The sequence below is a fragment of the Leucoraja erinacea genome, chromosome 14 (assembly GCF_028641065.1).
Source record: "Leucoraja erinacea ecotype New England chromosome 14, Leri_hhj_1, whole genome shotgun sequence".
In the NCBI taxonomy this organism is placed as follows: domain Eukaryota; kingdom Metazoa; phylum Chordata; class Chondrichthyes; order Rajiformes; family Rajidae; genus Leucoraja; species Leucoraja erinaceus.
The window spans coordinates 33,842,056-33,857,380 of record NC_073390.1 but is presented as its reverse complement, the minus strand read 5'-3'; the positions used below and the strand labels follow the sequence as shown (position 1 = coordinate 33,857,380).

General features: G+C 41.7%; 1 protein-coding gene across 4 annotated transcripts in view; it reads right to left on the bottom strand.

Annotated features, from left to right (window-relative positions):
• arhgef4 (Rho guanine nucleotide exchange factor (GEF) 4) overlaps positions 1-14,830 on the bottom strand; it is a 332,949-nt gene extending 318,119 nt beyond the window's left edge. For all 4 annotated transcript variants that reach the window (XM_055646144.1, XM_055646142.1, XM_055646143.1 and 1 more), the window contains exon 1: positions 14,017-14,830. In XM_055646144.1, coding sequence (XP_055502119.1) covers positions 14,017-14,322 — 306 coding nt within the window. In that variant the 5' untranslated portion in view covers positions 14,323-14,830. The remainder of the gene's footprint in view (positions 1-14,016) is intronic.
• Between the last annotated feature and the right edge of the window lie 495 nt (positions 14,831-15,325).

The window sequence follows — 15,325 nt, the reverse complement described above, 5'->3', positions numbered from 1 at the left end:
CATAACATTTTGTGCACTCTGAATGTCTCAAAACATTATTAAGAATAAAAACAAGAGAAACACGTTAATTTATGTTTTCATAAGGTTTTCTACCTCATAACGGAAAAAAAAACTAAATGTATTTTCCTCTTATTGTATATTTATACACAGAAATACAGCCTGAAAATGGCGTTCAAAAGACATGTTGCTTTTGTCCAATTTGTTGAGAAGCTGCAAATTCTGAGCACTAATCCCCTATTACAGGATAGTGTCAAATTTCTCATTTATTAATTCATGGCTTTTTAAAAATCCTCTCTATCTTCCCCATAAATCGTACACTTCCTCACCTTCAGCAGCTCATGATTAAGTTAGGACGAGAGGCTATGTAATCAGTAGTTCCCCATGACACAGATATTCTACAGAGCTACGAATATGGTAAAAGACATAATTCTTTGAGTATATCCAAAAGAGATAGCATGCGAAAGTGTAGACACACACATGGATAGAAAAGGTTGAGAGGGATATGGGCCAAATGCAGGCAGCTGGGGCATTTTAGTCGGCATGAGCTAGTTGGGCCAAGGGATCAGTTTCCATGCTGTATGACTCCGACTCTAAAATGCTTTGTTTGAAAATATTTAGTGTTTTAAAAAGAGTGATATTCTTGGGTGCATTTCACATGCGCAGTTTACACAAGAGTCAACCAAGAGATTTGAATATGTAGGAAGCAGGTACATGCCGTGAGTAGTCAGTCAGGATAGGCAGTGGCTTTTAAAAATCTTGAAAACTGCGCAAGCGCAGATTGTTCTCTCAACTTTTATCAAGTAATTTGTCTTCAGTATGTCCTATCTCTTAATAATGTATTTAAAAACATATAGCTCAAAGAAATTTACTTATCATATTATTTGTACATGAAATCCATTCTTCTCTCGTTGTTTCCTGTTTTAAATGTTCTAAATGCTTATTTTTGTTCCTTTGCGCTGTTGAAGTTCTTTACGTTCCGGCGTTGGTCTGCCATTTTTAATTATTTTGGTCTTTTCTTCGTAAGTTTGCTTCGAGAAACTCTTCAGGTAATCACTATCCATCTTTGATAAACCCACCAGGAAATTTGCGCGTGCACATGCGAAGTAGGCTGGTGCGCATGCGCAGTATGCAGCGCAGCACATACACGCAGTCCACGGTGTAAAGGCAGAATTTCAGCTGCCTTTACGGACCGTTCCCACTGATGGCTTGAAGCATCGTCGACGGCAAGTGAGTAGCACATACTTCCGCGTTTTAAATGTACTGCGGATGAAAGGCACGGGAGAATTATGCCTCCCTAAGAGATTATATATGTTTTATATATTTTTTATATATATTTTATATATAAAATAATTACCGTTTTATAATTTTAGTCAGGGTAGGCACTGCCTACCTTGCATACCCTGACGACACGTGCCTGGTAGGAAGAAACTGAAGATGCTGGTTTACACCGAAGATAGACTCAAAATGCTGAAATAACTCAACTGGGCAGGCAGCATCTCTGGAGAGAAGGAATGGGCGATGTTTCGGGTCAAGACCCATCTTATTTTAATCTCCATTTCAGGACTGCACAAATTGACGCCATTTATTGCTGATGCTCTGGCTGCTGGTTAGTTTACTGAGCCAATCTCCTGTTTAAAACCCAATGACTACTGGTTTTGAGAGATTCACCACAGAAATTGGCCCTTCATCCCACCAAATCCGTACCAACCATCAACTGGCCTTTACACAAATCCTATACTAACCACATTTTATTCTCCACACACTTTCAACAACCCCTCCCAGATTAAACCACTCACTTTCACACTTGGGACAATTAATCTACCATTTTAAGACACAAAGCGCCGGAGTCACTCAGCGTGTCAGACAGTAACCCTGGACAACATAGGTAGGTGACGTTTCGAGTCGGGACCATTTTTCAGACTCACTCCATGGATACTGCTTGACCCACGGAGTTACTTTGTATATATTTTTTGTTTACTAGTATCTGCAGTTCTTCGTTTCTACAGCCTCACACGTCTTTAGGATATGGGAGAAAACCAGAGCACCCAGAGGAAATCCACAAAAAGTTGCACATGGCTTTGTCTAGATGCAAGGCAGCAGCTCGCCTTGCTGCATCACTTATGCAACTCAGTTAGATGGAGACTTTCATTTTTGATGCAACTTCTAATACCATTGCACCTTCATAACTTCAATAACCATCTCCACCTCACAGGCCTTAGAGGTTGTAAAGAGAAGGTAGGTCAGCTTGACGTCACTTGAAACACAATGGTTATTCACCACACCCCAACAAGGGTGCATGTGCAATGGGGAGAGTAGGAGGAAAATTACCCAGGACAATTGAAGAATGAAATGGAGAGTGGGGATACGGGAGGAAAGACTAGAAAATCTCAGTGTGCATCATTGACAAAGATAGTGTAGTAGGGGAGGGAAGTAAATGTGGAGCCCTGTTGAGTATTCCAAACATTACTTCAAACTGTGGCAGGTTGGTGGTATTTGAGGTCAAAAGTAAAACCAGTGAAAGAATGCATTTAGAATAGATTTTGAAAGGAATTCTTCCACAGAATGGATAGCAAATGCTAGGATTTTTCTTCTATTCAAAGAAAGCTGATGAAAGTTGTTCAAATGTTATAGGATCTATCTGTTTCTGGGGGCATTCCATGAATAGAATGGGGCAGAATGCCAAGGTGTAATAATAAAGCACATTTCCACTCTCAAATATTTATAGTGAAGTTGTACGTGCAAGTCCAACAACCATGATTGAGATAACCCTACAAAAAACCTAAGAAAGGAAAGGTCATTATTGCTTCCCATACCCTTTTCCCATGCCTTAATCCTAACATTGATTTTGCTGCATATCAATGTGATATTGTTTCCAACTTCTCCAAAGACTTCTCTGTAAGACTTCTCCAAAATAAATACTCACTCCCCTGTTCACATTGATCGCCAAAGCCCACAGGGTTTCTTGTTTCTCTGGCTATTTGGGTAATATTGTATTTCTTCACCAAGAGGATTTAGTTTCCACATATGTCATCTCATGAGTGCCATCGATATCGTGAGTCACTATGGTACGCTGTCACATTCCACACATCTTTCTCATGGAAAGTGCTTCATAAGGTTAAACGGAATTATTTGTGTAATGTTCGAAGAGTCAACGTTTTTCTCCTAACTGATGCTACTTATATCTGAACACTTAAGGTCTTGACAGATGGTGCAGCGGTAGAGATGCTGCCTTACAGCGCTAGAGACCCGGGTTCGATCGTGACTACAGGTGTTGTATGTATGGAGTTTTAAAGTTCACCCCTTGATCGCGTGGGTTTTCCCTGGGTGCTCAGGTTTCCTCCCACACTCCAAGGATGTACAGGATTGCAAGTTAATTGGCATCGGTAAGATTGTAAATTATCCCTAGTGTGTAGGATAGTGCTGGTGTACAGGGATCGCTGGTCAGCGCGGACTCGGTGGACCAAAGCAAAGATCCTACAGCGAGCAAGATAGTCCACTCGACGAAAAAGACGTAGTACGGTCATGGGCAGATTCATGGGTAATCTTCGGCCCCATTTCCGTAACCGGCTTCCGTCTCTGCACCAAAGATCCCACAGCAGAGCAAAGATACTAGTGCGGAGACGGAAGCCGGTTACGGAAACATCCTCGTAAAAATCAAACATCTTTGGTAAAAATCTTCTCCTCATTTTCTTTCTGGCTCTCTGCCACAATAAAAAGAAAAAGATGCCTATGTTCCTTCCACAGTGTGAGGGAAGTCTGGTCTGGATCAGCACGACTGGGATGCCAGGGTAAAGTTGCGGGGAGGTTTGCAATGTATTTTTATGTAATGTTGTCCCTTGTCTGGGCCTTGAGTCCGAAATAAAGTTTATCATTATATATAAAAATCTGGAGAAATATATGTGTGTGTGTTATATGATTATATACATCTATATCACATTCATATATGTGTGTATGTGTGTTCTTTCCTACACAATCTAATCAGTTGTATGGTCGCTGAATATAACCTTCCTTACGTTATACATCATTTTTTAATCTAGCTCAAAACAATTTTTATTTTGTTAAATACTTCATTTAGATAACCCCACCATTACAGACAGACCTCATTCCACTATCTGGCTATTGGGAAGACCAGACCCATTTTATTGTTGAAAAACAATTCCATAGACTCAAAAAATCATTAAGGAACATTAAGGGACATTCCAAGATAGAACAACTGGAATCTTCATATTGCTATTATTTTTCCAAATACCGCAGTTGTGAACAATGTGATTAGATGAATTACAGAGTGCAAGTGTAATACAAAAATCAACTCACACAGCACACGAGCCATTTAAAAAGAAATGTATTTAAAAAAATCATTAAAAAAGACAATTAACAGAATCATAATTTGTTAACATATTAATCTTTAACAAAATTTAACAGAATTATGAATGAACAGTATTGTGAATCTAACCCACATCACACATACAAACTGTTCCCCCACAACGCTGATTACACTGCGAGAGGGATATACAAAGTTGGGTTGGGTTACTGAAATGGACGAAGAAGTGGCCCACGTTCCGCTCCGTTGCGTACTACACGTCAGCCCATTGCATTTAGCAGGAGTGGACTATCTTGCTCGCTATAGGATCTTTGGACCAAAGAAGCCGTTTCCTCGCTGTATCTTTAAACTAAAGACCCAAAATTTCATCTATCCATGTTCTCCATATATACTGCCTGACCTGCTGAGTTACTCAAACCCTTTGTATCCTTTTGTGCTCATTAAGCAATGGTTATTCTGATATGAACAACAGTTTGAGGAATGACTTCCTTTCTGTCAGAGTAAGTTGGATTTGAACATAGGAACCTCTTTCTAAGTCATGGCCTCATTTACTTCCAGTAGTTATTAACTTTCTAAAACAAGTGTTTTAGCGGTGCTGCAAATGAATACTGTGGTCTCTTTTTGGATAGTATTTCACATAGTGGCAGTAATCAAAGAACCTATGTAATAATTCAGCCGAGGAGAAACTAGCTCTAACCTACGACTTCTAATCATCTTTTCAACATCTTTCTCTAGGATCTTGTTTTTTTTCTCCCCATACTTTTCAGTCTTCCACCAATTTCATACTGCCATATTCTACTACCATCAAATCCCAAATCAGTGTTTAAGAAGGAACTGCAGATGCTGGAAAATCAAAGGTAGACAAAAGTGCTGGAGCAACTCAGTGGGTGCGGCAGCATCTATGGAGTGAAGAAATTAGGCAATGTTTCGGGCCAAAATCCTTCTTCAGACTGAAGGGTTTTGGACGGAAGCATTGCCTATTTCCTTCGCTCCATAGATGCTGGCGCATCGGCTGAGTTTCTCCAGCACTTTTGTCTACTTTCGTAATCCCAAATCATACACCAGCGCAGTCTCTTGTTGACCTCCACATTCCATAATTGTAAGAGGTGGTGGAAGAAAATCCTTTGGGTGGTGTATGCATGAAAGTGCCACTCCTCTATTGCCTTGACCCTTCATTCAATATTCCAGAATACAGATGTTTTAGTTGTGACAGGAGTGTAAAAAAGTTGGGAGAGCTGCAAGGTGGAGAGGCAGCAAATTGACAGAAATAGCAGAGACATTTCCTCACATGTTCAGGGACTTGGGTTAGATTCTGCTTGGCATCCATCTGCGCGAGATTTACACACGCGCCCAGGTTAGAGGTTAATTCGCAAAGTATAGGTAACTGGTAGAATCTAAAGGGGTGGGTCTGAAGAATGGTCTCAATCCAAAACACCACATTCCTTTTCTCCAGAGATGCAGCCTGACCTGTGAATCTGTGGAATTCTCTGCCACAGAAGGCAGTGGAGGCCAATTCACTGGATGTTTTCAAGAGAGAGTTAGATATAGCTCTTAGGACTAAGGGCTATGGGGAGAATGCAGGAACAGGGTACTGATTTTGGATGATCAGCCGGTGCTGGCTCAAAGGGCCGAATGGTCTACTCCTGCACGTATTTTCTATGTATTTATGTTTCTAGTTATGGACTATCCAAGATCACAGCTTTTTTGTAATGTCCATTGAAAATCAATAGGGAACAAGATGCTAATTTCCGAGTATGAAAATGGCCATAACTTTTTTAATACTTGAGATATGAAAGTGAATTTGGTGTCAAATTAAACTTGTTGTTATGCTTTATCTGATGGGATAAATTGCAGACTTGATTTTTAAAATCTCAAAATTTTGTAACATTGCTACTATAACTACATTTAAAAGACATTTGGACAGGTACATGGATAGGTATGTTTTATGGGGATATGGGCCAAATGTGGGCAGGTGGGACTATTGCAGATGGGGCATCTTGGTCAGCATGAGCACGTTGGACTGAAGGGCCTGTTTCCACGCTGTATGACTATGACTTTAGGTGTGAAGTGAAGGGCCCATTTCTGTGCTTTATCTCTCCATGACTGACTATATGACAAATTATTGCAGGTTGATGCTGGTTGACATAAAAAGACGCAAAGTGCTGGAGGAAATCAGCATGTCAGGCAGCAACTCCGGAGGATAGGTGATATTTTGTATTAGGACATTTTTTCAGACTGCCTGGTCCCCTGTGTGGTACTGCCTCAATGCATTACAATTTTACAGATCAGTGTAAATTGAAGACTTAAAGGGAGTATCCGTGCCAGTGAAGGCCACAAAGGAAGCTCACAAGCTATTTTTCAAGTTGAGTTTTCACTTATGGAAAATGTATTAATAGATTACCGAGTGATGATTAGTGAGCCTTGGCAAGATATCTACTCAAACCTTGAAGCTGTTATCATTCCACAGAGCTGTGTAACCCTTTGCACGCAGATTGCTTTTTGGTGTTAGAAGGCTTAAAAAGTACCACCAAGTTGGAAGCACTTGGTGGTACTTTTCATTAGTAATAGCACACATTCCATCGTGTAGTTTTCACCATTTACAGAGACCTTTTAATTTTCTCCAATTAATGCATCATCTCCATCTTCCCAACTTATAAGAATGATTTCATTGAATCACAGTCTTCTCGTTACTTCTTACCGCTCATATACCTCACTAGTTTATTTTAAACACTGCAGTCTCAATTTTAACCCTCCATACCTGTCGAAATCAAGCGGCTGGAGGATTTAGTGGGAAGGCCTGCCTCCACTGAACCTTTAGATTTCTGAATGCTTTACACCAGGACAAATACCCCAGGCATGTGAGCTCCTTTAGAAGTACATAGATTGGACTCTGATAACTGTATTTTCACAAAATCAGTCATACACGGTGAAAACAGGCCCATTGGCCCAACTAGCCCACGCCGACCATGCTTTATCAAGATTAATCCCACCTGCCTGCATTTGGCCCATATCCCTCCAACCTATCCTATCCATGCACCTGTCTCAGGGTCTCTAAAAGTCCCTTTCAATGCCCTGCAACTCTTCAAACTGCCTCATCTTCCCAGACCTGGGAGAGGCAAGGACCTGGGACTGGCATAATAGCTCCTTTAAGATTCATCATGGACAAAATGGCCTCATTCTGTCACTTGACATATGAGGAAAGGTTAAGTAGGCTGGAACTCTACTCTTTGGAGTTTAGAAGAATGAGAGGCGATCTCATTGAAACATATAAGATCGTGAGGGGCCTTGATCGGGTGGATGCCCCGAGGATATTCCCAATGATCGGGGAAACTAGAACTAGGGGACATAGTTGCAGAATAAGGGGGGGCTCTTTTAAAACTGAGATGAGGAAGAACTTCTTCACCCAGAGGGTGGTTAATTTATGGAATTCACTGCCCCAGGGAGCAGTGGAAGCAGAAACTTTAAATATATTTAAGACTAAAATAGATGGTTTTTTAGCTGCCAAGGGGATAAGGGGCTACGGGGAGAGGGCAGGGATATGGACCTAGGTATGGTTAGTGTAGTAAGACCTGAGTGATCTCCTGGACAAGTGTCGATCGCCTAGATTGGGGTCGGAGAGGAATTTCCCGGATTTTTTTCCCGAATTGGACCTGGGTTTTTATCCGGTTTTTTGCCTCCCCCAGGAGATCACGAGGTTCTTGGGGTGGAGAGGGGTGATAGCGGTATAAAGGGGAGGGTAGTGTCTTGTGTTCTGTGTCTTGTGTCTACTGTTTGTGGGTGTGTCTGTTTAGTGTTCAGCCATGAGCGAATGGCGGTGCGGGCTCGATGGACCTGGTGGTCTGCTCTCGCACCTACTTTCTATGTTTCTATGTTTCTATGTTAATAATCTTATGATTTTATACCACTTTTCCAGCTATTGGGGCAAACTCGTGCATCACACTGAATGTGGCCTCCTCTCCGAGATTGTCCGCTCCTACTACTTGCTGAGGCTGGGTTAGGTGCACAGTGCCAACAGGAAGGCTCAAGGTGCATGCACTTACATTGGCTGACCCTTCGTACCACTCGACACTCCTGGTGCCTCCCCTACATGGCCAAACATCCCCTACCAATAATCACGAGGCCACTGAGAACTCCTTTCACATAGTGAAGTGCATTAAATACGTTTTGTTTAGAAGTAGATCTTTGTCTACATTATCTGGAGAGCAGCCTGCCAGAGAGGACTCCTCATACCTTTGTACTTCCTGCCTTATTTTCATCACATTAAAATTAATATAATGACATCTATGAATGATTAACAAAACCATCATAAAAAGCAGAAAATCTTCCATACAGGTGGTAAGGTTGGAAATCTAACATACTTAAACTGCAAAGTATATTATAATGTTGTTAGAGGCCTGTCAATTTAATATGCATCTGTGTAAATGGCATTACGTGCATGTGTTATTGCAAGATTTGGCTTTCATACTAGTTAAAACATTTGTAGGAGGATAAGGAGATCAGTGGTCACTTCTTTCCTCATTCAATATGCACAATATATGCCCTTGTTTATATGGTAGGATTATACAGTGTACCTTCAGTATAAGAGGATATGATGGGAGAACAATAATATTAGACTTACACTCCAGGGGTCCGAGTGCATATCAAGCATGCAAATAATGATTTTCACTGTACCCCAGTACACTTGACAATAATAACACCAACACCAAACTGGCCTTGTCAATCCTCTCCTCATTCAACAGTTTGTCCATTCCAGCTATCAGTTTAGTAAACCAGCCCTGAACACGTCCCTATGCATTTACATTCTTCTATTCAAAAAGAGACCAATGTTATACACAATACTCTACATATCCTCTGCAGAAGGAAAATTGACATCTTTAAAAGTCTGACATCCTTGCCTTGTCCCAAACGAGGATGATTTTCTCTTAACTGTCCTCCGAATTATCTAGAAATGGCTCTGTCACAGCAAACTATTATCAACAATTAAATAATGGGCAACACATGCATCCTTGCTGACAGTGCGCTCATCTCACAAATCAGTGAAGAGAACATTCATTGTGCGAAAATAAATGAGCATGTGAAGCATAATTTGTACTATGAGCTTTGGCTGCTGCACTGTTGATAGGAATGTTTGATCACCGAACTTCCTAGATTGTTACAATTATAACTTTGGCACTCCATCTCCCAGAGTCATTAGCAGGGAAACAGGCCCTGTGTCCATCAAGTCTGGGCCAACCATCAAGCATTCATTGATAGTAATTTCCCTCCTCCCTCTCATTCCCTGTCAACTACCCACTAGATTCTATCACCTACCTATACAGAGGGTAATTTACACGTCAATCAATCTACAAATCTGTACATCTTTGGAATGTAGAAGTAAACCATATCCCCCTGGTCCTTTTTAATTTATTCACTGGGATCCTTTATATTTATCTGGGGGCAATGAAATGTAATGGAAAGAAACCCATGCAGAGAACATGAAAACTCTGCATAGATAGCACCAGTGGTCAGAATTGAACCCAGATTACTGGAACTATGAGGCACCAGCATGGCTAGTAGAGGTGCCAATATAGAATATCTTTATCTTCATGTATGAATTTAGACAGGAATTATCAATAGTCTACTCAACTGTGAATGTTTCACAACACATATGGATTTAAATTGTGGCACAGCGGTAGAGTTGCTGTTTTACAGCGCCAGAAACTGGGTTCAATCCTGACTATGGGTGCTCTCCATACAGAGTTTATAAAATCTCCCTGTGGCTGCGTAGGTTTTCTCTGGGTGCTCCGGTTTCCTCCCACATTCCAAGGACATGCAGGTTTGTAGGTTAATTGGCTTCTGTAAATTGTCTCTGCTGAGTAGATCATGAAACTGGGATAACATAGAACTAGTGTACGTGTGATCATTGGTTGGCGTGGACGCTGTGGGCCGAAGGGCCTGTTTCCATGCTGTATCTCTAAACTAAACTAATTAATCTCCCGAGGTCCTTACACATTAGGAACCTTGGCTGATGAACAAGGTCAGGAACACGAAGGGCAATAGTAAATCTATCTTTACATTCTCAAGCAAGTTCAGTTAACTTCACAGACCATGAAGCAAAACTAAGATCTTCATGTGCTGTAACACTCAATCTGGTATCAATTGCTTTTATTCATACTGAGGAGCCACCAATTTGTTAAAGATTGAGCAGGGCTTATGGTTATGAGCTAAACTCCATGACATTGACCCTGCCACATGGCACAGCCAAGTGCCATCTGGAGTCCAAACAGATTTGCTCTTTATAAATCTAAACTATACCGATTCAACAATGGCCTTGGGTTCTTTATTGACTTTGATGCTACTGTGTTATGTTATGTGCCAGAAGGAACATGATAAGAAACAAACACGGAACCCATTTTCAACAATGGGAGAAAACACAGGAACAAGAAAAGTTTGTTTCACAGCATAATTATTCAGTGAAATATTTGTTTTTCTTCCAGAATACACATGGTCATAGAGTTATATAGTGTGGAAATAGCCCCTTTGGCTATACTTGCCCACACCAAACAACATGTCCCATCTACACTAGTTCCACTTGCCTATGTTTAGCCCATATGCCTCTAAACCTAATTACTTCTTAAACGTTGCGATAGTCCCTGCCATAACTACTTTCCCTGGCAGCTCATTCCATACACCCGCCACCTTTTGCGAAAAAGGTTACCCCTCAGGTTCCTATAAAATATGTCCCCCTTCATCGCAAACCTAAGCCCTCTGGTTCTTGATTCCCCCACTCTGGGCAAGAGACTGCGCATCCACCCAATCTATTTCTCTCATGATTTTATACACCTTTATAAGATCACCCCTCATCCTCCTGTGCTTCAGTGAATGGAGTCCCAGCCTGTTCAACCACTCCCTATAGTTCAGACCCTCGAGACAACATTCTCGTAAATCTTCTCTGCACCCTTTCTAACAACATCTTTATAACATGGAACTGAACACAATACTCTAAATGCAGCCTCACCAACGTTTTACATAACAGACAACGATGAGAAGGCCTACCGGGAGGAGGTGGCTGATCTAGCACTCTGGTGCCAGGATAACAGCCTCCTCTTGAACATCAAAAAAACAAAGGAGCTGATCATGGACTTTAGGAGGGCACATCATCCGAGGACGTACACTCCATTGAGGATAAATGGGGATCCTGTGGATAGGGTGCACTGTTTAAATATCTAGGAGTCCACATCTTCGAGGATATGACATGGGCATCACACGCCTCAGCACTCGTGAGTAAGGCAAGGCAGCGCCTTTACCACCTCAGGCAATTGAGGAAATTCAGAGTGTCTCCGAGGATCCAGAGCTTCTACGCAGCGGCGGTGGAAAGCATCTTGTCCGGGAACATTACCATCTGGTTTGTGAATTGCTCTGCCAAGGACAAGAAGGCTCTGCAGAGAGTAGTGCGTTTGGCCAAACGCACTACGGGAACTTCACTTGCCCCCCTGCAGGAACTATACATCAGGAGGTGCAACTCCAGAGCCAACAATATCATGAGAGACCCCTTCCACCCCTGCAACGGACTGTTCCAGCTGCTACGGTCAGGCAAACACCTCCGTTGCCATGCGGTGAGAACAGAGAGGTTGAGAAGGAGTTTCTTCCCAGAGGCCATTCGGACTGTAAACGCCTATCTCACCAGGGACTAACTCTACTGAACGTTTTTCCTTCCATTATTTATTATGTAAAGGTATATGTGTGTTATGATTGTGTTTATAGTTTGTTTGGTTGTTTGTCTTTTTGCACAAAAGTCCGCGAGCATTGCCACTTTCATTTCACTGCACATCTCGTATGTGTAAGTGACAAATAAACTTGATTTGACTTGACCTCCCACTTCTATACTCAAACTCCTATGCACCGCACCTTATAAATGTCTCAGTTCTCCTCTACAAATAATAAGAAACCAAATTTTATCATTCACAAAATGTAAGTATATACTGCAACTAACCAAGGCTGAAGTTCATTTGATTTAACCCCTTCTTCTGTATCTGGTTGCTGAGAGTTTAATTAAAACGGCAAATGTTCTTCATATCCTCCTTTCCAAATATATTGCTTTTGGATTAATAGAGTTAAGGGCCGTGACAGCCCTCTCAGATGAATATAAAAGATCCCAAGGAATTAATCGGAGAAGAACAGCAAGAGTGTCCCCAGTATCCTGGTTAATTGTTATCACTCAATCGGCTAGTATTAAGTAACATAGAAAATAGGTGCAGGAGGAGGCCATTAGGCCCTTCAAGCCAGCACCGCCATTCATTGTGATCATGGCTGATTGTCCCCTATCAATAACCTGTGCCTGCCTTCTCCCCATATCCCTTGACTCCACTAGCCCCTAGAGCTCTATCTAAATCTCTCTTAAATCCATCCAGTGACTTGGCCTCCACTGCCCTCTGTGGCAGGGGATTCCATAAGGGAATTCCCTGCCACAGTAAACTGGTAATCTGACACTGCAGAAGTCTGAAGAAGGGTCTCGACCTGAATCATCATCCATTCCTTCTCTCCAGAGATGCTATCAGTCCCACTGAGTTACTCCAGCATTTTGTGTCTATGGTGATCTGACACTGCAGGTAGTGTTGCTGCTGCATCACAGTTCCAGGTTTCGAGTTTAATCGAGATCTTCGGTGCTGTCTCTGTGGAGTTTGCATATCATTCCTGTAACTGTGTATTTCCCAAGACTGCTCCTGTTTTCTTCCATATCCCAAAGACATGTTGATTGTTGGCTAATTGGGTGCTGTAAATTACCCCGTGTAGGTGGGAGGCAGGAAAATCAAGATAAAGTTGATGGGCAGGAATAGGTTAAAAGAAATAAATGGAGGAACATGATCGGTAGGATTGTACTAAGCTAGCATGAACCCGATGGGCCAAATGGCCTCCTTCTCTGCCAAATGTAAATTACTTCAAAGTTATTTCTGGTTCCGAGATAAATGCAAATTTGCTGCAAATTTTCCTAAATTTCAATAGCCATCAATTCAAAATATTTTTTAGTTTTGCTTAGTTTGCTTAGTAATAATGTTTAGTTTTGAAGCATAACAAAATGATTATGAAAGGTACTGCACATCAGAGTCATGAAATTATTGTACAGCACAGAAACAGGTCCCGTCATCCAATTTGTCCATGCAGACCAAGATACTAGTCTATGGTAGTCCTTTTTGCCTGCATTTGACCCATATCCCTTTAAATCTTTCCTATCCATGCCCAAATATCCCTTAAATATAGTTATTGTACCTGCCTCAACCATTTCATCTGGCAGTTGACTTCATATATTTAGGAATTCTCAGGTTCCTACTAAATCTTTCCCCTCCCAACTTAACCCTACGCCATCTAGTTCGTCATTCACCAACCCTGGGGAACAGACTGTGCATTCACTCTATCTATGACCTTCATGATTCCAAACACATCTGTAAGATCACCCCTCAATCTCCTATGCTCCAAACAATAGAGCCCTAGCCTATCCAACCTCCCTGTAACCCAGTATCTCAAGCCCTAGCAACCTTGCAGTAAATCCTCAGTTGTACTCGGTTCTAACACATTCCTCAGGCCCCTACCATCCACTGGGAAAGTCAAGCCCAGGGTCTGATATTTCTGCATGATCTACTATATTGTTTACCATAGCAATGCTGCATAATTCACAGTAAAGCATCCTAGCTCATTCTACATTGTGGTGAAATTCTTACCTTGCAAAGTAATGCAATGGCCCAATCAATGAGGTAGGCTGCCAAGCTCATTTTTGCCTTCATGTAGCGGTCAGGTAAACAAGACAGGTACATTCGGTGCAGGTCAGGCTCAGCAATGGGTAACTCCATGGATTCGGGGCTTCCAGCATCATCTCCATTCGAATATTGATTTCCAGAGGCTTCCTCCATTTTGATCCGTGATACTTCACTATGTATTACCGAACACTCACCAATTATCCTTGCTTTTACCTTCAGGACATTGGCATGCACTGGCTCTTCAGAGGCAAACGCTCTTGAGCTGCACATAAATTAGCACCTGCAAAACTATTTCTCAAATGCAATTTCAACAGCATAATTCAGCTCTCGGTTGGAACCATCTTAAATTGACACCAAGAGTTCAGTATCTATTTTAAACGGTCCGATATATCCTCTGCCACAGACTGTCTGCCTCTAGATAAATATAGTCATAGTTTAGCTCTGTGCAAATCAGGAATAGCAATCCCATTATTAGAAGAAGTTGGGGGGTTGTTCATTCTTTACATGCAAACTTGTTGATGCAATCACTAGGCACACGGTGTAACAGGAGAAAGGTTCATAATCCGAGCCTTGTAAACCAAATGTCACTTCAACGCTGCCTCCTGTTGCTTTAAACATGAATCAATTCACTTAAAGTGGGTCCCCATGGAAAAGGTTGCACACACATAGATGATGAAGAAAAAACTCTGCTGTGTTTTTCCGAGTGATACGATAAACTGTAATAGAAATTAAACAAGCAAGTCCAAGTCCGGTGTACTAGCCAGACACGCAGTGACTCCTGCAGGCAGCATTTCTGCTGATCACTTTTACAACAGAAAAGAACATCACATTTCTTCACCGGGGTGATCTCATCTTGCATAGAGACCACCCTGCCACCACACCACCCATTTAAGTAAGTTACCTCCAGCTGACCAGAAGTCAGTTAGTGAATTAGAGACTGCTTGGTAAGTTATAAATTGCCTTGTCTGTTTTCTTCTCTCCTCTGCCTTTGAGCGTTTTAAAGTCTTACTTTTCTTGACTGGGCTGCCTCTTCCTTTCAGCAGAATTCAGCAGCTGAAAAGCCTGCAAGTTGCTCTAAATTCGTCTAAGGAACTCTGGGAATACCACGCACGTAGCAACCGACCCCCTCATTCCATGCTCTGGAGACTTTTTGTCTTAGCTGAACAACTTTTGAAATTCAAAATCTTGCATTAACGCCAGTCTTGTTCCACTTGTTCGGAATCTTGCAACACCCCTCAAAGACAAATATTATCCACTTTGCTCTTAATTTGCT